A 24,870-nucleotide genomic window follows, 5' to 3' on the forward strand; every position below is an offset into this window, starting at 1 on the left:
TTATTCACACTGAATAACTTTTTCGGGGACAATTTATTGATACATTTTAGAACTGTGGATTTCCTATCAAATGACGCTCCAGGGTTTTTGTTACTATAGAACAAACTGCAGCAGAATAATAGAATTTTAACTTCTTCTTGGTTTATAATTTACAAATATTAGTATACAATGGCCCATATACTGAAATCACTTAGACAACCAAATGGAAAAGCCATTGTACTTCATTATAGAGGTAGGGGATCCTATACACCCAGGACCGGTCTTAGGGGTGTGCAACATGTGCGAGTGCACAGGGCGCTGCAGCCTCCCACCATGTAGGGGGCGCCACTGTGCAGGCCATTTGAACTCAATATTCTCTGCTCCTCGTTACACACACTGAGGAAGCAGAGGCAGAGAAGAGGAGGAAGCTCCGCCCACAGCCCATCCTGCAAGAAACCTGTGCAGCAAGGAGAGATGGTAAGTTAATTTTTGTGTAAATAGATGTCTGTGTGTGTAATGTTCCAGCATGTGTGTGCCTATATATGTCTTTGCATAATGTGTATATTTCACATTATCTGTACTCAGAGAGTTATCTCTGTGTTATCTGTAGTATTACATAGGACTGCAGGTAACATCTACTACCATATCTGTACTCAGAGAGTTATCACTGTGTTATCTGTGATGTTACATAGGACTGAAGGTAACGCTATAACATTATATCTACTCAGAGAGTTATCACTGTGTTATCTGTGGTGTGACATAGGACTGCAGGTAACAATACTACATTATCTGTACTCAGAGATATCACTGTGTTATCTGTGGTTTTACATAGCACTGCAGGTAACATCTACTACATTATCTGTACTCAGATTTATCACTGTTATATGTGGTGTTACATAGGACTGCAGGTAACATCTACTACATTTTCTAATACTGTGTGTGTGTGTGTGTGTGTGTGTGTGTGTGTGTGTGTGTGCGCGTGCGTGTGTCTGTATGTCTATATACTTACCTATATGTGTGTGTGTGTGTGTGTGTGTGTGTGTGTGTGTGTGTATGTTTCAGTATGTGTGTGTGTGTCTATATATGTCTGTGTATGTGTATATTTCTCATTATCTGTACTCAGATTGTTATCACTGTGTTATCTGTGGTATCACATAGGACTGCAGGTAACACTATTTTATTATCTGTACTCAGAGAGTTATCACTGTGTGTTATCTGTGGTGTTACATATGACTGCAGGTAACATCTACTACATTATCTGTACTCAGAGAGTTATCACTTTGTTATCTGTGGTATTACACAGGACTGCAGGTAACATCTACTACATTATCTGTACTCAGAGAGTTAGCACTGTATGCTATGTGGTGTTACATAGGACTGCAGGTAACACTACTACATTATATGTACTCAGAGATTTATCAATGTGTGTTATCTGTGGTGTTACATAGGACTGCAGGTAAGATCCACTACATTATCTGTACTCAGAGATGTATCACTGTGTTATCTGTGGTGTTACATAGGACTGCAGGTAACATCCACTACATTATCTGTACTGAGAGAGTTATCACTGTGTGTTATCTGTAGTGTTACATAGGACTGCAGGTAACATCCACTACATTATCTGTACTCAGAGAGTTATCAAGGTCTGTTATCTGTAGTGTTACATAGGACTGTGGGTAACATCTACTACATTATCTGTAATCAGAGAGTTATCACTGTGTTATCTGTAGTTTTACATGGGACTGCAGGTAACATCTACTACATTATCTGTACTCAGAGAGATATCACTATTTGTTATCTGTGGTGTTACATAGGACTGCAGGTAACATCTACTACATTATCTGTACTCAGAGATGTATCACTGTGTTATCTGTGGTGTTACAAAGGACTGCAGGTAACATCTACTACATTATATGTACTCAGAGATTTATCAATGTGTGTTATCTGTGGTGTTACATAGGACTGCAGGTAACATCCACTACATTATCTGTACTCAGAGAGTTATCAAGGTCTGTTATCTGTAGTGCTACATAGGACTGTGGGTAACATCTACTACATTATCTGTAATCAGAGAGTTATCACTGTGTTATCTGTAGTTTTACATGGGACTGCAGGTAACATCTACTACATTATCTGTACTCAGAGAGATATCACTATGTGTTATATGTGGTGTTACATAGGACTGCAGGTAACATGTACTACATTATGTGTACTCAGAGATGTATCACTGTGTTATCTGTGGTGTTACATAGGACTGCAGATAACATCTACTACATTACCTGCACTGTGTGTATATGTGTGTGTGTGTGTGTGTGTGTGTGTGTGTGTGTCTATATATTTACCGATATGTGTGTGTATATATATTTGCCTGTATGTCTAGATATGTCTTTATGTACAGTAAATTTATGGTTAATTTTTTATTTGTGGAGGCCAGCAATAAAGAGTCTAGCACAGGGCACCTTCCAACCAAAGGCCAGCCCTGCATACACCGCTGATACATAGATCACAGAATGGATCACCATTTTCTCTACAGAAAGTCTAGTGTAGTATATTTCATTTGCATGAGAAGTTATTCTATCCTCCAAAATTTGTGAATATCAATTTGTTATGCTAAATTATTTTGAGTCTACAGTTTGTTAACATTTTATGTGAATAACACAGAATAAATCATTATTAATCGGGATTGTTAAAGCACACTTATTAATATATATATTTTTTTTGCACAAATCTGTAGAAACCTTTGTAACATATCTTACTAAGGGAACTTGGCATCTACGTCCCTTTGAAGCAGCCTGTAGTATAACCTCTCTGCCTGCCGTCTGCCTATAAATGTTCAGAAGTCTCTTCCATACTGAAAAAGTCTACCAGCAGTAACATAGTAAATTGAAAACAGGGAGGAGGGGAAGGAGGTAGATGCAGCTGCAACATTGCTCCATCAGCCAGTGTGTGAGACTGTTTGCAGTGAGAATGGAGGGGAAGTAGCAGAGAGAGACACATTTGATTGGCTCCGAGCAACAGCACAGCTCTGACATCACAACAGGAAGACCCCGCCCACTTGGCAGTTATGGAGAGAGAAATTGTGTCATTACAGAAAATGACACAATAGCAGGGAAAATTAACACACATTCATGTTCTCACCACATCTAATGTACTGTACATCTACAGCTGCCTAAGGAGAGATTAAGAATTTTTTTTGTACAATACATACTCTTTAAATAAAAAAAAACTTAATAAATATCTTAGTAAATACACTTTCAATCCTAATGAGGCAGACTAAAAGAAATAACTTTGTATTAAAAATGTATAGAAAAGGGTATGCAACAGAAAAGTGATTAAAAAAACAAAAGTGAATCAAAAAGGAAGGAAAGTACAGACAGATGCACTCCTGTGTTTGGCTAAAAACTGCATCAAAACTGCGTGTGATCTTGGCTTAACCCCTTAAGGACACGGCCAATTTTGGCCTTGAGGACAGAGCAATTTTTTTTACATTGCCCTCTTTGCATCCCGACGCTCATAACTCTTTTATTTTTTGTACGACGTAGTTGTATGAGACTTTGTTTTTTGCGGGACGAGTTGTACTTTATGTAGGTACCATTTTTTGGTACAAATACATTATCGTTTAATCGTTAATATTTTTTTTTACACCATACACTGATCATCATAAATAATGTTATACATTTGTTGTACAGGTTGATATGGTAGTGGCGATACTAAATATGTCTATATTATTTCATGTTTCATGACTTATATTTTAAAAAGTTTATTTATTATAAAAAATGTGTGTTTCTGTGTATTTTTTTTTACTTTTTATTTATTTATTTATCATGATTTTTTTTTTACATTCATTTGACTTTTTTTTTAAATCCCATAAAGGGATTTATCATTTTGATTTTGTAACTGTAATGTACTGGCATAGATCTATATGCCAGTACATTAGTCTGTGTACTGATTGTACACAGGCAGTTGTTAGGGCATATCTCAGTATGCCCTAACAACAGGAAATATGTTCAATGGACCCTGGGCTGTCTGCCCATACGAGTTGTGGGCAGTTATTTTCTGTGACGCGATCAATGTGCAGTCCCCCCTCTTTGAACGCCGCGATCAGCATTCATCACGGCGTTCAAAGGGTTAATGGCGGAGAGAAGATGTTTCTCTCCTCTCCGCTGTCAGAGCGGGGCCGTGGCTGTGTATTACAGCCGTTTCCCCGCTCTCGATCGCGCGCACAGACGGCTGTCATACAGGACGAGTATGCTCGTCCTAATGCGTGAAGTGCTCGCCGCTCAGGACGAGCATACTCGTCCTGTGTCGGCAACCAGTTAAGGAGGGCTTTTGCTTGTGTATTTGGGCGTTTAATAGAGTTGCTGTGCTTTGTCTATTTCTTCATTTTACTTTGAAGATTTTCATGTTAGTTATTTGCTATAAAAGAGCTCTTCTGTATATCCATAATGTTGATCTGACTGTATGTAATGAAAATAATTATTCACTGAGGAAGATAGTTCCTGAAAAAATGTTGGTAATCTTAAACTTTCTAATGAGAAGATCCTTCAGCATAGAAGCTGCAGTATTATTCCAATGTTCCATCCCAAATATTGCATTTTTCAGAATATTCACAGTCTCCTAACAAAATGTATATAATTGTACCATTGTGAAACATCTGCACAAACTAAACATAAATGCTGTCTCTGGAAGGTCTCCTATGCTGCACTATTTGAACCTGAGCTTTGGGATATATCGTTTTCTAGTATTTACTATTTTACATTATTGTTATGTAAAAAGCTCTTGGACTCTGCTTCTCCCCGCCCACCCAGAGTGATTGACAGCTTTTCCTGTATGAGTTTGCATACAATGAGAGCTATCAATCACTTTTTTGTGGGCGGGGATAGCAGGACTCACAGGTTCACTTTATTAGTCCTGGCAGAATTTAGACAGCTTTTTACACAAACATACGGAATCAGATCATAGAGAGCTACATATACATATATATCTGACAACTGCTTTAATCAGAAGCATGTTTGATTTTTTAATATTTGGGCACCAGAAGGTGTTGTGCCAATATAAAGTGGGACAATCTGGTTGTACATTGCCTACTCAGTGTACATTTACCTAAAATACTACGGCACACGGGTTTGATTTAAACACTTAAAGAGTTACTTCACTTTCAGCACTTCACTTTGAAAAATGTCATAGAGAAATATCAAAAGATTGGATCGGCGGGGGTTTGAGTGTAGAGACCCTCACCGTCGGTGAAAAGGAGGTGCAGTGCTGTGCACCTTCGGCCATGATCGGTGCTGAGACATTCTATGATAAACCATCGAAGGTGAAGGTTGTTCAGCTGAGTGCGACTGCATCTTAGTTTCAGCAATGGTGGGGGTCTCAGCCCCTAGACCACCACCGATCCAACAACCACAAAAAACACACCGTCTTAATTCTTGATAAAGGTGGCCAATGTGTCCCCTTTCATTCTGGAGGAGATTAATGGGGTGCTCCCAATACCTCAGTCGCCTTTCATGCTCCTGTGAAACATCAAGTGTGACCAAATGTCCATTATAATGTTAATTTAAAAAAAATTAAAAAAACATTGGCAACATAATCCACAAATTTAGAAACATACCTCATGAATTCTTCTCCGTCTTATAACATTCAGGACTATTTGATCAATGCCAATGTGGCGGCGGCGAACTTTAATGCGCCTTTCCGCCACATGTTCTCCCTGCTGGTCCTGTTGGGATGGCCCTGCTAAGCTCTGGGAACTCATTTTGCAAACAAAATTCCCTCACTAACCACTGCTAAGCCAAACAAGAGAAGTTAATGATTTTGGGCTGAGTTTTTGTATGCCTGGGCCAGAAGTACAGCCCCTAGTGTGCTGGTTTTTTAAACGCCTGGAATGCGCCTCAAAAAACATCTAAAAAAACGTCTCGAAAAAGTCTTGGAAAACGGCTTCTTTACGTGTGCAAAAACGCCCCAAAATACGCCTCGACAAGAAAAACGCTCGCAAATACGCTTCCAAAATGCCTCAAATTCAGATGCTGTTTTTCTCAAAACAGCTCGGTAATTTACGGACGTTTTTTTGCTAAGCGTGTGAACATACCCTTAGGCCCTGTTCACACGGAGTTTTTTGAAGAGTTTTTTGACGGGGAAACCGCGCCAAAAAACTCCTCAAAAACAGCCCGAAAATGCCTCCCATTGATTTCAATGGGAGTTGGACGAATTTTTTACCGCGAGTAAAAAAAAACGTGTCGCGGTAAAAAGAAGCGTCATGACCCATCTTGAGGCGGTTTCCGCCTGCAAAACCCCATTTAAATCAGTCAGAAAGAGGAAAAAAAAACCTCGACGAGTGTTTTCACGAGTTTTTGTCAAAACACTCTGCAAAGACCTACTGGAGCAGTTTTTGCAGGAGGAATTTTCCTCCTGCAAAAAACTCAGTGTAAACACAGCCTTAGGGGGGATTCACACGAGCGTGTATTGGGTCCGTGCGGGCCGCGTGGTTTTCACGCGCCACGCACAGACCAATACAAGTCTATGGGGCAGTACAGACAGTCCGTGCTTTTTGCGCAGCGTTTGTCAGCTGCGCAAAAAGCGCGACATGCTCAATATCTCCGCGTATTTCGCGCATCACGCACCCATTGAAGTCAATGGGTGCGTGAAAACCACGCAGGTCGCACGGAAGCACTTCTGTGCGAACCGACTGAAACAGCGCACCAGCTGTCAAAAGGATGAATGTAAACAGAAAAGCACCACGTGCTTTTCTGTTTCAAAACATCCAAACAAAGTGTCTTTGAGATAAGTTAACCCGGACAACCGAACCGAACTTCACCGGGTTCGGCCGAACTCGTTTTGGCCGAACCCGGCAAAAAAATTTACGCTACGTGACGTCAGGAGATAGTCACTGTCCAGGGTGCTGAAAGAGTTAAACTGTTTCAGCACCATGGACAGTGACTTCCGATCCCAATATACATGAACCTGTAAAAAAATAACGAAGTTCTGACTTACCGATAACTCCCGGCTTCTTCCTCCAGTCTGACCTCCCGGGATGACAATTCAGTCCAAGTGACAGCTCCAGCCAATCACAGGCCAAGCACAGGCTGCAGCGGTCACATGGACTGCCGCGTCATCCAGGGAGGTGGGGCCCGATGTCAAGAGAGGCGCGTCACCAAGGACGCGTCACCAAGGCAACGGCTGGGAGGGAAGTTCTCGGTAAGTACGAACTTTGTCTTTTTTTTTAACAGGTTTCTCGATATTGTGTTCGGCATTCACTGTCGAGGGTGCTGAAAGAGTTACTGCCGATCAGTTAGCTCTTTCAGCACCTTGGACAGTGACGGGCGTCGACTAGCCTCATCTCTATGATGGCGGCTGCGCGAAAATCACGCAGCCGCGCATCATACACGGATGACACATGCAGCTGTCAAGTGGTTTTTGCGCGCGCAAAACGCCGCGTTTTTTGCGCGCGCAAAAAGGCAACGTTTGTCTGAATCTGCCCTTAGGGTTAGATAATCTGTCAGAGTCACGCAGGAGCTGCTCTCAGCTGAGCCGTCAGTCCAGCAGACTGACAGAATCGTCTTGAAGCTGTTATATGCAGCTTCTATGTAAAATGGATACATAGAAGCTGCATCTCTAAAACTAAGCAACATTTTTTTAATAAAAAAAATATATAGAAATATGATTAATATGCCAGAATGCATACATTAAATAAAGAAAAATGACATCAAAGGTTTACATAGACTTTAAGAACATGGCCTAATTTGGACCGGAGGATTAGCATTTTTTTTCGTTTATTTAACTCCGCGTTTTGAAAGCCATAACACCTTAATTTTTCCGGCAAAGTGTCATATAAGAGCTTGTTTTTTGCAGGACAAGATGTATTTTTAATAGCAGCATTTTGGGGTGCATATATTGTATTGTATAAGGCCTCATGCCCACTTCAGTTATTTTTGTCATGGTGCTATCCATTCATTTCAATGGACACTTCTGTTGTTTTAACGGAACCGTGTGGCCGTTCTGTCAAAAATAGGACAGGTACTACTCCTGTCCATTTTTGATGGAACAGTCTCGGCCTTTTCATTGGTTTGGTCCGTGAAACAACGTACTGCACACGGTAGCCATCCATGTGCGGTCCGTGTTTCACGGATCCATCATTAACGGCCATACGACGGCCAACGTAAGTGTGCATGAGTCCTAACTTTTATAAACCTTTTTCTGTCATTGTTTTTTCAGTTTTGCTTTAACCGGTTAAGGACTAGGCTGTTTTACAGCTAAATGACCAGAGCAAATTTCAAAATTTTGCTATGCGCTTCTTTATATGACTATAACTCAGCAGGTGAATAAAGTTCATCTTTGAATTTTACACTCTTTTTAAAGGACAGATAGGGCTTTGTTTTAGTGGCATTTGTCAGTATATATTATTTTTATTTTTTTCTCTAAAGTGGGCAAAATTGGAAAAAAATGCAAGAATTTAGCAATTGCGCCAGTTTATGCTAGCATTTTTCACACACGGTATGGACCACGAACAAAATTAATCTCCTTTCACATTCTTCCACTTCTCCCGTGCATGGGGATACCAAATATGTGTGCCTTATTCACTGTGCGGGCATGTGCCAGGGCTTGGCATAAAAGGAGGCTTTTTGGCCTTTTCGGTCCAGGAATTCTGCATTTGATTTTATAGCAGCGTACTGTTTTCTTGGGGGTGTAATGCTGCTGAAACATTAGAAACACCCCATAAATGACTTCATTCACACAAGTAGACCCCACAAGGTTTCCTTCAAGGGGTTTATCATATTTTTAGCAAGTCCAGTTTTCTTCTGAAAGTTTCTTGAATAAGATGGAACAAAAAAAAATCAGCTATTTTTTAGCAAATGCGTCAGTTTAGGCTAGTATTTTTCACACACGTATAGACCACGGCCAAAATTCATCTCCTTTCACATTCTTCCACTTCTCCCGTGCATGGGGATACCAAATATGTGTGCCTTATTCACTGTGCGGGCATGTGCCAGGGCTTGGCATAAAAGGAGGCTTTTCGGCCTTTTCGGTCCATGAATTTTGCATTTGATTTTATAGCCGCATACTGTTTTCTGGGGGGCGTAATGCTGCTGAAACATTAGAATCACCCCATAAATGACTTCATTCACACAAGTAGACCCCACAAGGTTTCCTTCAAGGGGTTTATCATATTTTTAGCAAGTCCAGTTTTCTTCTGAAAGTTTCTTGAATAAGATAGCAGCGTACTGTTTTCTGGGGGCGTAATGCTGCTGAAACATTAGAATCACCCCATAAATGACTTCATTCACACAAGTAGACCCCACAAGGTTTCCTTCAAGGGGTTTATCATATTTTTAGCAAGTCCAGTTTTCTTCTGAAAGTTTCTTGAATAAGATAGCAGCGTACTGTTTTCTGGGGGCGTAATGCTGCTGAAACATTAGAATCACCCCATAAATGACTTCATTCACACAAGTAGACCCCACAAGGTTTCCTTCAAGGGGTTTATCATATTTTTAGACAGTCCAGTTTTCTTCTGAAAGTTTCTTGAATAAGATGGAACAAAATAAAATTACCTTTTTTTTTAACAAATGCGTCAGTTTATGATAGCTTTTTCACACACAAAATGGACCACAAACAAAATTCATTGCATTTCACATTCTTCCACTTCTCCTGTGCATGGGGATACCAAATATGTGTGCTTTATTCACGGGCATGTGCCAGGGCTTGGCATAAAAGGAGGCTTTTTGGCCTTTTCGGTCCAGGAATTCTGCACTTGATTTTATAGCCGCATACTGTTTTCTGGGGGGCGTAATGCTGCTGAAACATTAGAATCACCCCATAAATTACTTCATTCACGCAAGTAGACCCCACAAGGTTTTCTTCAAGGGGTTTATCATATTTTTAGACAGTCCAGTTTTCTTCTGAAAGTTTCTTGAATAAGATGGATCAAAATAAAATTAGCAATTTTTTAGCAAATGCGTCAGTTTATACCAGCATTTTTCACACACGGCATAGACCACGGCCAAAATTAATCTCCTTTCACATTCTGCCACTTCTCCTGTGCATGGGGATACCAAATATGTGTGCCTTATTTATCACATAGAGATGTAGGAGGGCGGACGATAGAAGAAGCTTATTTCACAAATCGCTTTTTTTCAAAGCTGGTTTTACAAAACTCAACAGAGTTTCTATAACACTTCCAAAATATCTGCTCTTGAAGCAGAAATCCCAAAATATTCATCTAGGGGTATAATGGGAATTTATTTTTTTGGGTTTTCTAAAATAAGAAATTGCAGGTTTATGCAAATGGAGCCCTCCAGCAGATGAACTTTAGAGAATATGCAAACATGACATCCACCCCCCACCCATTCCCTCCCTCACCCTTGGAGTAAAATCAGGGGAAAAATAAAAACGTAATCTAGGGCAAATATATTTTCAACGAATTAACTAAAATCTAATAATTCAGAACAGTGTGGTATTTTTTAAAACATGGCTCAATGCACAGGCCTGGTTGCGAGGGACATGAGGGACAGAAATATCGGGAATCTTTGCGGTGCCCGTCTTTTCTGCAGACGCGGCACTTTTTCTGAGGGTTGCTTCTGGTTGGTGTTGGGGGAATCCGACTGATGAAGTGTCTTTCAGTCAGTCGCGTGACATCCTCAGACTGGGGGCATTCTCGGGTGTCCTGAACATCAAAAATGAGGCCTTCAATAATTTTTTTCCTGGAAATCCAGGTATGTGTCTCTGCCTCTGTTTTTTTTGTAGAGCACGAATGAATTGTGGATTGCCACCTGTAACAAATAAATGGCCACTTTTTTGTACCAGGTTTTAGTTTTGCGTTTTACTAAATAGGGCTGTAAAACCTGGTCGCTTAAATCCACCCCCCCCCATGTACTTGTTATATTCGGACACGCTCACTGGTTTGTGCTTGTCCGATGTTGCCCCTCTTTCCCTCACTGCCACTGTTCCTGCGGTATGAATCGTGTTTAGCACATACACATCTTTGCGATCCCTGAACTTGACCGCCAGCAATTCTTCAGATGCATAAGCACAGGAGTCCCCCTTTACCATGCGCTTCCCCACTAATTGCTGTGAAAACCAATTCTGTTTTTGCGCATGGTACCACATGCCCCAGTCCTTGCAGCAAGCAAATGCCTAAACAGGGGCACACTCGAATAAAAATTATCACAGTACAGGTGGTACCCCTTGTGAAGCAGAGGCTGCATTATCTCCCACACAATCTTACTGCTGGTGGAAAGATCAGGGGGGCATCCAGGAACATTTATTGAGCGGTCCCGCCCTTCATAAATCCTGAAGGCGGTGGTATATCCTGACCCGCTTTCACACAATTTGTAGAGCTTAACGCCATATCTTGCCCTTTTTGAAGGTAGATATTGGCGAAAGCTAAGTCTGCCATGAAAGTTGAGGAGGGATTCGTCCACACTTACATTCTGCTCAGGGGTGTAGAGTTGCAGAAATAAATTATTCAGGGAATTTATTAGCGGTCTTATTTTGAACAACCGATCCCGGTTTGCATCGGTACTTGGGGGGGCCTGTGCGTTGTCATTGAAGTGGAGGCACCTCATTATTGTCTCATAACGAGACCTGGGCATTACTGCAGAATATACTGGGGTGGCTTGGGCGGGTCTTGTTGACCAGTAAGAATTAATGGAGGGCTTTTTGACAATACCCATATTTAGGGTGAGCCCCAAATTTTTTTTTAATTCCAGCAAATTGGTGGGCGTCCAATCTCTGGCATGGGTGGATGAAGGTTTCTGCCTTATATATTGAGTGGCATATAAATTTGTTTCGTGGACAATCTGATTTAGGATGTCGTCCGTTATAAATAAATGGAAGTAATCCATTTGGACAAAATTTGTATTGTCCACGGTTATGCCAGGAGTGGCAGTAAATCCATGGATTCTAGGCCCATAAGGTGGGGCAGGTGCCCATACAAGAGCCTGGACTGAAGGGACCAGGCTGTCCCGTGCTGCAGCGCTACTTGGCCCTGCGCTTTCAAGTTCTGCAGTTTCAACTGCATCAGGGACAACGTCCCCTGAAGATGAACCTGAAGTGACGCTGTCATCGTCACTACCTAAAACAGGTTCCATCTCGGACGCCATCTCTGATGCGGTCTCCGACTCAGACCACAGCATGGCGTATGCCTCCTCGGCGCTAAACAACTTTCTCGCCATAACGTAACTAACACTAACACTAACTAAACAAATTTTATTTTTATTTTTTATAAAACACACAAACTAACTGCTATATATATCTACACTACCGCTAACAAAAAAATAAACCGCTATTGCTATATATATTATATATATGTGGATATATATATAATTATATACTCCCTACCTGCCTATTCTAATAGAATAAAAGATAGAAAGGTAGATATATAGAAAAAAAGATAGATGGATAGATAGATTGTATAGATAGATAGAAATCTATCTATACAGAGAATGTTTTAGAGTGTAACTGTATTCTTTGTGTAACTGTAACTGTAATCTTCTGGCAGCAATTCTCCCGAGTCTCTTCTTCTCCTCAAACTGAAACAATGTTTGAGGAGAAGAAAAGAGGCAGGAGATTTACTGCCAGAAAAGTCAAAATAAAACAAATGTGGTCGCTGTGATAGGTTTTCACAGCGACCACATGTTCAGGGACCATCAGATTGGTCCCTGATACTCTGCCCAATGCCAAGAACTGTTGGTAACAGCGTGGGCACAGGGCTGTGTGCACGCGATCGCGTGCACACTGTTTTCTATGCAGAAATGCATGTGATCGCTGTGATTGGTTGTCACAGCGATCACATGTTCAGGTGCCAAAAGATTGACCCCTGACATTCTGCCCAGTGCCCATGGCTGTTAGCAACAGCCAGGGCACAGAGCTGTGTGCACGCGATATCGCGTGCACAGTCTCTGAAGTGCCGCCGTAAATAGTCTATACGGCGGACTTCAGAGACCCTGACCGCTGGCCGTATGAATACGGCCAGCGGTCGGGAACCTGTTAATGGAGTTCACTATGTGGTATAAATGACATGATTACTTTATTCTTTAGGTAGCTATGATTACGGCGATACCAAATGTGATTTTTTTTTTTAATGTTCTTCTACTTTTGTCCCCAAAAAGACTCTTTTTTTTACAAAACTTTTTTATTCTGCATTTAACCCCTTCCCTCTTTAGCCACTTTTGACCTTCAATTCTGACATGTTTCACTTTATGTGGTAATAACTTCGGAATGCTTTAACCTAACCAAGCAATTCTGAGATTGTTTACTCGTGACACATTGGACTTTATGTTACTGGCAAAATTTGCTCAATACATTCAGTATTTAAATGTGAAAAACAGAAAATGTAGCGAAAAATTGCAAAAATTTGCATTTTCTAAATTTAAATGTATCTGCTTGTAAGACAGGCACTTATACCACACACAAAATAGTTGCTAATTAACATCCCCCATATGTCTACATTAGATTGACATTGTTTTTGAACATCCTTTTATTTTTCTATGACGTTTACAAGGCTTAGAACTTTAGCAGCAATTTCTCACTTTTTCAAGAAAATTTCAAAAGGCTATTTTTGCATGGGCTAGTTCAGTTGTGAAGTGGCTTTGAGGGCCTTATATATTAGAAACCTCCAAATGGTCACCCCATTTTAAAAACTTCACCCCTCAAAGTATTCAAAACAGCATTTAGAGAGTTTCTTAACTCTTTAGACGTTTCACAGGAATTAAACCAACGTAGAGGTGAAACTTACAAATAAATTTTTTTGTTGTTGCAGAAATTCATTTTTAATCCATTTTTTTTGTAACACAAAGTTTTACCAGAGAAACACAACTCAATATTTATTGCACGGGTTCTGCAGTTTTAGGAAATATCCCACATGTGGCTCTAGTGTGCTACTGGACTTAAGCACAGAAGCAAAGGAGCACGTAGTGGATTTTGGACACTCCTTTCTATTAGAATATATTTTAGGCACCATGTCAGCTTTGAAGAGCTCTTGTGGTACCAAAACAGTGGAAACCCCCCAAAAAGTGACCCCATTTGGGAATCTGCACCCCTAAAGGAATTTAATTAGGGGTATAGTAAGCATTTTGACCAGACAGTTTTTTTGCAGAAATTTTTGGAAGTAGGCCATGAAAATGAAAATCGACATTATTTTAAATAAAATGTAGGTTTAGCTAATTTTTTTTAATTTCCAAAAGGACTAAAGGAGAAAAAGCACCACAACAGATTTACAGATTTGGCTGGATTGGTTTCTGGTCGCTATGTAGCATTTGTAAAACCCCTGTGGGACCAAAACAGTGGAAACCCCCCAAAAGTGACCCCCATTTTGGAAACTACACCCCTCAAGGTATTCACCTAGGGGTGTAGTGAGCATGTTAACCCTACAGGTGGTTTGCATAAATTAGTGTGCACTTGATATTGCAGAGTGAAAATGGGATTTTTCAATAGATATGCCAATATGTGGTGCCCAGCTTGTGCCACCATAACAAGACAGCTCTCTAATTATTATGCTGTGTTTCCTGGTTTTAGAATCACCCTACATGGGGCACTAATCTTTTGGCTAGACATTTGATAGGGCTCAGGAGTGAGTGAGTACCATTCGAAATTGAGGCCTAATTTGGCGATTTACAAAAAATTGGTTCACAATTGCAGAGGCTCAGATGGGAAATAATAAAAGAAACCCCCCAGAAGTGACCCCATTTTAGAAACTACACCCCTCAAGGCATTTATTAAGGGGTGTAGTGAGCATTCTCACCCCACAGGTCTTTTCCATAAATAAATGCACTGCGTATGGTGCAAAGTAAAAATTTTAAATTTTCCCCAGATATGCCAATTCAGTGGCAATTATGTCGTTCCCAGCTTATGTCACTGTAGACACACACCCCAAAAATTGTAAAAAGGGTTCTCCCGGGTATGGCAGTGCCATATATGTGGAAGTAAACTGCTGTTTGGGCACGCTGTAGGGCTCAGATGGGTGGGAGCACCATTTGGCTTTTGAAGCGTAGATTTTGCTTGGTAGTAGTTTTGTTTGAGTATTCCTGGTGTTTCAGTTTATAATGTGGGGGTACATGTAAGCTGGGAAGAGTACATCAGGGGCATAGTCAGGGGGTATAATAATAGGGTAAACAATGAAATAATCCATAGATGTGTGTTACGCTGTGAAGCAATCATTTCTGCACAGGCAGGTGTCGCACTGATAAACGGTGTCTTTACTTATTCCCTATTTGGTCCACACTCTGCACCTTTGCAGTTTGGGGATTTTTGCTAGGAAGTGTTGTCCTGGTATAATACGGGCACCCTCACTTCTAGCAGATATGTTTGCCCCCCACCCTTCCTGGTTCCCTAATTTTAGGGCCCCGGTAAATCGCCTCTTGAAGCAGACAAAATGTTCCCTTCTGATCAGCACAACCGCATATTTTTTATTTCCTGACTTATGGAAACCTTAACTAATTTTATTTTTTCATAGACGTAGTGGTATGAGGGCAGTTTTTTTTGCGGTACGAGCTGTAGCTATTATTGGTACCATTTTGGGGTACATGCAACTTTTTGATCACTTTTTATACTATATTTTGAGAGGCAAGGTGACCAAAAAACTGCAATTCTGCCATAGTTTTTAGGGATTTTTTATACAGCGTTTACCATGCGTTATAAATTACATGTTCACTTTATTCTGCGTTTCAGTACGATTCCGGCGATACCTAATTTATAGCACTTTTTTATGTTTTACAACTTTTTGCACAATAAAATTACATTTGTAAAAAGAATGTATTTTTTCTGTCACCATGTTGTGAGAACCAGAACTTTTTAAACTTTTCGTCGACGGAGCTGTATGAGGGCATTTTTTATGCGAAACGAGCTATAGTTTTTATAGGCACCATTTTTGGATATATGCGACTTTTTGATCACTTTTTATTTAAATTTTTGTAGTGCAAAGTGACCAAAAAACAGAAATTCTGGCATTATTTTTTACTGTTTTTTTTTTACGCCGTTCACCGTGTGGAATAAATAACATACTATTTTTATAGTTTAGGCCGTTATGGTTGCGGCGATACCAAATATGTATGGTTTATTTATTTTTTTCAATAATAAAGGACTTGATAAGGGAAAAAGGGCGATTGTGTTTTATTTTATTACTTAAAACTTTTATTATATTTACAACTTTTTTTTCACATTTTCTTTCACTTTTTTTTTACACTTTACTTTAGTCCCAATAGATGACTTGAAGGTCCAATTGTCAGATTTTTTTTTTCTAATACATTGCACTACCTACGTAGTGCAATGTATAGATCTGTCAGTCATTCACTGACAGCAAGCCGATTAGGCTTCGCCACCAGGCGAGGCCTAATTGGCTTCCGTAATGGCAAACAGAAGGCCATTGTTAGGTCTCCTGTTGTCATAATTGCAGTCGGCAGCCGTGCGATTGCAGGGCACAGCTGGCGATCTGCTAGCAACCACAAAGATACAGCGATCGCATCTGATTGATGCATCTGAGGGGTTAATGAAAGGGATAGGAGCTTGCCATTACAGGTGAATGTCAGCTGTGACATCCACCGCTGATGACGACGGCTCATCTCCTGAGCCGGCGCCATCTTGTCGGCGGCTACGGAAGCTAAGCACACCGGGAGGCCACTATTAGGCCTCCGGTTGCCATTGCAGCCACCAACAACCCGGCGATTTCATTGCTGGGGTGTCGATGAGCTGCAAACACCTTAAATGTAGTGATCGCATTTGACAGCTGCATTTAAGGGGTTAATGGCGGGGATCGAAGCTAACTTCGGTCCCCGCCGTTACAGCAGGATGTCAGCTGTCAGATACAGTTGACATGCGAGGATGATGGCACCGACTCAGCTTCTGAGCCGGTGCCAAGCATTTGGCGTAAGTATACGACATTTTGCGGGAAGCATTGGCTTTCCATATCGTATACTTACGACAAATGTCGGGAAGGGGTTAAGGAACCCTAACATTTATTTACGTCAAAGGAGCTCTATAAGTTGTAGTTTTCCTTTGTACCATTTTGGTGTACATACTTTTTTAATCACCATTCATTCCATTTTTTAGGAGGCAGGATGTTCAAAAAACTGCAATTTTGGCATAGTCTTTTAATTTTTACAGTGTTCACTGTGTGAGATACATATTTTGTTCATTTTATCGTATAGGTCTCTATGAATTTGGCTATACCAAATATGTCCGGTTTTTTTACACTATTTTTACACAATAACGGGCTTTGTACGGGAAAAAAATAGCCATTTTTGGTGTAATCTCTTTTTTTACACTTTTTCAGACAGAGCCCCATCCCACTGTCTAACCACTTAGATGTTAAGTCAAAATTGATCACAACATCTAAAGGATTAAATAGCTGTGAGCCACGACGTGCTATTACGGAATAGGGCATAAAGGGATTAAAAATTCTCAACAATGAGCCGATCATACAAATTTCTAAAAATGATTGTGTCTCTGGCATTATTTTCCCTTTTTATTATCCAATTTTAACTAATATAGAGCACAGTGTAAACATTGATAAATATGCTGGGAAAAAAAAATGCTACTGCCAGGACAAAAAAACATGACAGGAATAGAAAATCTGAATATACTGTAGTATCTAATCTATCTGATCTAATCTCTGATAAATTTGGAAAAAAGAACAATACACAATTTGCAAAAAAAAGTGACGATCTTTTTAGTACAAAGCAAATTAACTAGCATAGTAGATGGTCTCCATAGATATTTGAACTGGATGCTCTGCACATGGTTTACTTGACATGGCTATGTGCGCAGTTCACTATCCTGGCGCATCTGTATCCTTAGAAAATGGAAATGATGCTTTATATGGTGCTGCAGCTCGAGGACATAATAACCTCAAATATTAATTGCACATCATCTGATTCTTGCTAGGAAAAACAAGGAAACATTGAGTACTTAAAATACAGTGTTGTGAAAAAGTATTTGCCCCTCTCCCTCTTATTGTGCATTCGTGACACTGATTCCGATTGTTAAAGGGAACCCGTCACTACATTTTAGAGCACTAAACTACCAGCATGTCTTTATACTTTGTGGTGTAGCATCGCAAACATGACCCTCTCAATGTCTATTTTAGCATTTTGTCTAAAAAAAAAAGTTATAGCACAGCGGTAAATTACCAGAGGTGAGTCCAGTGGCATCCTGCACGCAATCTCTATTCAGATAAAAGCCGAGGCTGATACACTTGGACTCATCTCAGGACTTTTCTCTGGTAAGGCAATTGTCAATTTATTCATAAGACTCTAGGAGGAATCACAAGGGGCGCAGAATGCAGAGTTCTAAGAAAAGATGTTCCAGAATTTTTATTTTATGGGGAACATAAGTGTTTACTAAAACACACATGTCAGGAGTGCTGATGGATCCTCTTTAACGATGGTATTATTTATTAAATATTTTCTGGCATAGTTCAAATGCTTTTAAAATGCCCTTCAAGGGGCAAAAGTTTAAGTTTAGCAACTGAAGGCCCGTCAAGTGGGGGGTCCCATGAGGTGGGTTTATCCCTAGTTAGATGATTTTGCATTTGTGTTTTTAGGAGGCCTGGACAGCTGGTGAAAAGGGGTGACACCGCAGGGGAGAGGAGGATGAAGCACATCACTTTGCTGTTTAGAGTCTGTTTGCTTTCCCTCATGTGGCTTTGTGTTTGTTGGTCACACCAATTCTTATTCGAGGGTTTATGCATACAGCCGTATTATGGCTCGAAGAAAGAAGATATCCCCATTAGCCATAGAATAGTTTCTTACCTGAACAATGAGACTGTAAAACTCTAGGCCACATAATTTTTTTAAATGTATTTCTAGATATCATTATCATATCACACATGGCAATATACTGTATACTCTGTGCTGTAGATCCCTTTCTTGAAATAAATAATAGTATATATAAGTTTTAATCACAGTGCGGGCAACAAGTAATTCATTTTCTCTGTTTGGGTGACCATGTGGGAGTGGCCAGGGTAAACATTTTTCACAGTTTTTTGAACATTCCCAAAAGATAGTTCATCCTCCAGCTATTCTTGTACCAGGGCCTTTCTCATACTGATTGATAAATCTGTATAAAATAGATATTTGAAACATATTACACAACGTTTTAAGCGTTTGCTCATCTTTAATAATATCTTTCCATAAGTGTTCTAAAGGTCATCTCCAGCCCTTTCAAATAATTCCTATTCTTTTTCTTAGATCCACTACGTTTTACTTCCAATTTTTATAGTCATTCACAACACAGTAGGACATTTCTTTGTATACATTTAATGTACTATGATGGGTGGTTCAAACTGAGGCCAATGAGCTTCATCTTCTTAATGCCATTTATGAAATATTACAACCTCCAGTAGATCAACATTTCAATTTTATTTGTGCTAGTTGCTGACAGCCAAACTATCAAATAAAATGTTTTTCTTTTATTATATTGTACTTTTGCTGTAGCTTGACAGAAGGTTTACAAAGCAGGATTAATCCACGAATGATGGGGGGGAAATTCTCTAGAACTCCATCTATTGTGGCTTAGGCATCTGAAATAATTGTCTCTGCTTTTAGCAATCAGCAGAAGAATGTCACTGTAGGAGTCTGTGAGAATATGTTTTATTTATCCTCAGACAAAAAGTTCCATGGATTAAAATTAACTTATGTAATTGACAAAACAACAAAATCCTGTAATGGTCTATAAAATGAAACATACATAAAAACAGTAACAAATATGCAAGTTTGTGGGGATACAATGTATTTCTATGGTATTATTGACAGCTTATTCATGTTGTCCTGGCCAGATTTTAACATTCCTGCAAGCAGCAGTAATAAGGTGCGTTAGCACCTCTTTTTTCTTCTTTTTGAGGCTGGGGCTACAAAGCAAGCCTCAGTCGCATGGGTATCACAATTGACCTTACAACTATTGACAAGTTTCTGATGTGGCTGGAAATTTTGCTATAGTTAGATGGTCGCATTAAACATTTTTCTCATAGTAACCAAATAGAGTTGCGATAACTATTTTACTATAAATTTCTAGGTAACCTTAAAATGTAAAAAAAAATTCAAGTATACTCTCCTTTAAATTTGTGCCATATTTGTGTTGCCCATCATCGTAATCACACTTATTTTGCTATTGCAGCGCAATGACAATTTGTACATGACTTCAGCCAATAGCGGGACAAAATGATGTAATTGATATCATTATGTTCACTATGGTCATATAGTGCTACATGACATATTGCACTGCAATGACAAGGTAAGTGTATTAGATTTTTTTTAAATCAATTTAAGTCCCCTGAAACTACCTATTGTTAAGATTTGAAAAATCCTTTAACAACACAGGCAGTTTACAGCAAAGGACCATTTTAAACCTGCAACTAAAGAATAGTTTGATGCTGGTAACAGTTACACTATAAAGTGATAAAAGATATACAGTTAGTTTTAGGACAAGTAAAGAAGACTGCAAAATCTATTCATATCATATTACAAATGCGTGATGGAAATTATACATGGTAAGGCCTCATGCACACAAACTTATTTTTTTCCTCCCGTAAATACTGGGGTAAATACGGGTCCTTTGTCACACGTATTCGACCCGCATTTCACTGGTATTTACGGACCCGTGCCCGTAAATACGGGTTCGGTGTCACCAGAATTCCACCTGTATTTACTGACCCGTTTTCTCTGCACTAATCGGCAGCCCCTTCTCTCTATCAGTGCTGGACGGAGAGAAGGGGCAGCCCTTTTGGGCAGTGTTTACGATTGAAAGTAAAAGAAGTTCATACATACCGTTGTCTTGGTGACGCGTCCCTCTTTTGACATCCAGTCCGACCTCCTTGGATAACGCGGCAGTCCATGTGACCGCTGCAGCCTGTGATTGGCCAGTGATTGGCTGCAGCGGTCACATGGGATGAAACATCATCCCGGGAGGCCGGACTGGAGGAAGAAGCAGGTAAGTTATCTTTTAATACTATTAACTCCAGCGGTAGTGACTGTCCCGGGTGCTGAAAGAGTTACTGCCGATCAGTTAACTCTTTGAGCACCCTGGACAGTGACTATCCGCTGACGTCTATCCCCTAGCAACGCTCCTGTAATTACGGGTGCACACACGTAGCCACCCGTAATTACAGGAGCCCCATAAACTTCTATAAGCCTGCCCGAGCCATATTTTTCAACGGCACGGGCACCTTCCCATAAGCATACGGTAAGGTACCCGTGGCCAATAGAAGTCTATGGGCCCGTAATTACGGGCGTTTATACATTCGTGTGCATGAGGCCTAACTGGAAATTCCTCTGCTTTAACGGCTATGTATACCTTGGCAACCATTTTTTTTTATTATTGCTCAAATGCATCTAAGATGAAAAATTAAACAACTTTGTAAATAGTTTTGATAAAAAAATGTCCTCTCATTTGTGTCTACAGCTCCTATGCAAATCTCCCTGTATGTAGCATTGTGGCTTGTCTGCATCATGCTGGGAACTGGAATTTGTACCTGCCCTTGTATCGGTAAGTATGGCCTTTTTCAGTGATTTTAAAATAAATATAGTTCTTTTTTATGTGATTTATAGCTCCTATGCAGATCTATAGATTTGCATGGTAACAGACTACAAACGCTGTTTAGAATGATCCTGCAGCCAAAAACTGTACATTTTGTTATCCAGCCATGTGTTAGCAATAAGTAGAGGACGGATTAAAAGGATCATGACACACGGTTTGTTTGTAGCCTGTTACCACGGAGACTCAAAGGTCTGCATAAAAGCTGTATGCACTAAATGGAAGGACATTTTACATTAAAGGGGTTTTCCAGCTTCTGACAACTGATGACCTATCCGCCGGATAGGTCATCAGTACATGATCTGTCGGGGTCCGACACCTGGGCCCCGCACAGATCAGCTGGTCTGGTTAGCTCCGGCCACGGAATAGCGGCCGAGCTGCAGTACTGCAGCTCTGCTCCTATTCAAGTGAATAGGAGTAGAACTGCAGTATTGCAGCACGGCTACTATGCTATGTATTGAGCCAACACTTCTGGGTTCCGTACATAGCATTATGTGCCACAACATCCGATGCCCGCAGGCCACCGGAGCGGCTTATATGTGCATGGTCCGGGTGTCGGACATGCGCCGATTACATACTGATGACCTATCCGGTGGATAGGTCATCAGTTGTCAGAAGGTGGAGAACCCCTTTAAGGCCATTTGCAAAGTTTTTTCATTTATCATTTAAGATGTAATAAAAAATGCTGTATTCATGACCTTATTCCTGGAGATGTATCACATGTTTCTTGTGGCATAGACACTCTTTTCCTAAGGGCCCACTGGCGTATCGATGAATTGCTATAATTAATGTGTTACAAATACAGTAAAGGAACCTTTTTAAATAGACGGCTGCAGAATATGCTCATGTTATATAAAGATGATGATGATAATTATTCCTATTGATAATACTAATTTGCTTCTAATAACTCTCCATTTACTTAGTCTTCAGTTGCTAGGGAGGTCATTTCTTCTGCCTATGCAAAGCCGGAATTTTATTCTATCATTTTTTTGTTTTAAATGAATGATTTACTGACATTTGCTTTTTGAAATTGCTCTAGAATATCTTCTAAAATAAAGAAATGACACCTATACTACAGTCTGAAGAGGGATTATTGTAGCAGAGCATTGCAAGCATACAACATACAGTCCTCTTATTGCAATCAAGCTGGGTGGGCGAGCAGATTATGTGGCTGCATGCTAATCAGATGGAGCCTGTGTAAGGAGTAAGCTTTGTGTTTCAGTCCTGCGGCCACTGCTAAACCTGTCATTGTGACAGACTACAGTGTACAAAAACAAAATCACCATGTTGTCAGATGACATTCCCTTCCCTACATTGTATCCTTATTCTCCTTTGTGACGTCTGTGAGAATTAGAGAGGGCAAACCTGTTTCACATAGTACTTTGAAAATGCAAGAATAAACTATATTGATATAAAAGCCGTTAAATCTTTACCAGGCCTAGACGCACAGGTAAACAGAAAAATCTCCTTGGTAAAATGTGTAGAAATTTATTAATACATTCCTTTTCTTGTATAGTAGTATCTGTGGGAGAATACCCAGAGAAAGGAATGATCATTCAATATATATATCATCTATTATTTGCATTCAGTCTCCAGACAGAAAAGATCTCAGGCATCTTTACGGTATTATGTCAGTGTGCAAAGGATGATCTGTGTAAGAGAACTTTAACGATTACATTGCATTTGATGAATCCACGTGTACCATCAGCATACAAGGGGTTACTCCTGCTCCTTATTTCTCCATCAGAAGAGCTCTCCTGTTCATTGGCTGCTAACAAGCACGCCTGTATCCAACCCCCATACCATCCAGCCTTCTAGCAGGGTTTGAGCACATTTCAGTGTATAGGAATGCAGCAGCCTGGAGTGGAGTCCGCACTTCTACCTGCTCTAAATATCAATCTTCCTGCACCGGATCTGATATTTGTTATCATGCACACAATACATGATCATCGTTCTCATTATCTTGTCTAGCAGGACAACTAGGGGGAAGCTTGGCTTTTCATCTGGGATTATAGAAGCCTCATTGTGGAGCTGTTCTTGGTGCTGAATTAAGTGACCTGCTGTTTCTACTGCCAGCTACAGTCATCTATCACTTTGATGATTTTAATTTCACAGCCCAGCATAAGAAAAAATGGCCCGGATCAGGTGCATATTAACGGTTGTGTCTGGGTTTTACTTCTGGGAGGCTGCCCTCTTATTAAGGTATGGTAGGTTCAACTTATTGGCATATAAGTAATGCTGCTGACAACCTGTGCATTGTGCAGCAATGATCCAATGCCGTGTAACCACAGTAACAGATAACATATATACGTTCTATTCAAATGTATATAGTTGTGTTGAGAAATATATATCTGTTAAGAATTTGATGTAATTGTCCTATCAATGCACTATAAATGAACTATTGTTAATTATGATTACCAACTATTATAATCATACCTGTTACTATAATTAATTTTACAATGCATGATAACTGTTTTTTTTTGTTGTTTTTTTTAAACAATGTAAAAGTTAGTTGCAGCTACTGTGAACTGTAAAATACCCTCAATAAAATTGTAATAATTCTATGATGTAAAAATCGGAGTCACTATAACAAAATATTAAAATTAATAATTAATTTAGCAACAGAGGGAAAGCGTAACAATATATAGGGCGATATATACATATGTATGTATGTATATATATATATATATATATATATATATATATATACATATATATAAATTTATATAAGAAATATTACATTTGAATTAATGTAATATATATATGTATATATATGTATATATATATATATATATATATATATAATATATATATACACAGATTTTGCATGTACTGTATATGGTAATTGTTGGAAAAAAAAATAATATATATAATATATATAAAACCATGATGTTTATGTAAAATTGTTAGTGATATTGATATTTCCTCGCTTTACGTGTGGCAGAGTATGGTCCATTCTCTATGGTATTAAATGAATATTCTGACCTTGATTAAAGGAGCACTCAGCTGAATATTTTTTAAACATAGCTATTCACTTCATTTTAATTAGATAAGATCACTTACCCATGATTGACGAGCTGTAAACCTCCTGTATACTCAGAGGTTACAAATCCCAGTGTACATGAACAAAATTCTGTTTCATCTAGTTACATGTCTACACTATATTGTCGCTTTGTCTACATAGTAAAATCTTTTTAAATGAACATTGTGGGTAAACTATTGCAACTTCTTACAAGTTTGCACGTGTTTTGCTTTGAATCACTGTCCTATCTCACAATATGTTTTGTGTATAGAATTTATATTACAAATAATTACATTTCAAATAATGTAATTTATTTTTACATTTCATAATGTTATCTAACAGCGCTCATGAAT

At 39.5% G+C, this 24,870-nt stretch overlaps 1 protein-coding gene across 1 annotated transcript in view; it reads left to right on the forward strand.

Moving 5' to 3' along the window:
- Nucleotides 1-23,373: 23,373 nt before the first annotated feature.
- GLRA3 (glycine receptor alpha 3) overlaps nucleotides 23,374-24,870 on the forward strand; it is a 180,860-nt gene continuing 179,363 nt past the window's right edge. The window contains exon 1 of the mRNA XM_075849654.1: nucleotides 23,374-23,697. Coding sequence (XP_075705769.1) covers nucleotides 23,627-23,697 — 71 coding nt within the window. The 5' untranslated portion in view covers nucleotides 23,374-23,626. The remainder of the gene's footprint in view (nucleotides 23,698-24,870) is intronic.

This window comes from Rhinoderma darwinii, chromosome 1, assembly GCF_050947455.1.
Source record: "Rhinoderma darwinii isolate aRhiDar2 chromosome 1, aRhiDar2.hap1, whole genome shotgun sequence".
In the NCBI taxonomy this organism is placed as follows: Eukaryota; Metazoa; Chordata; class Amphibia; order Anura; family Rhinodermatidae; genus Rhinoderma; species Rhinoderma darwinii.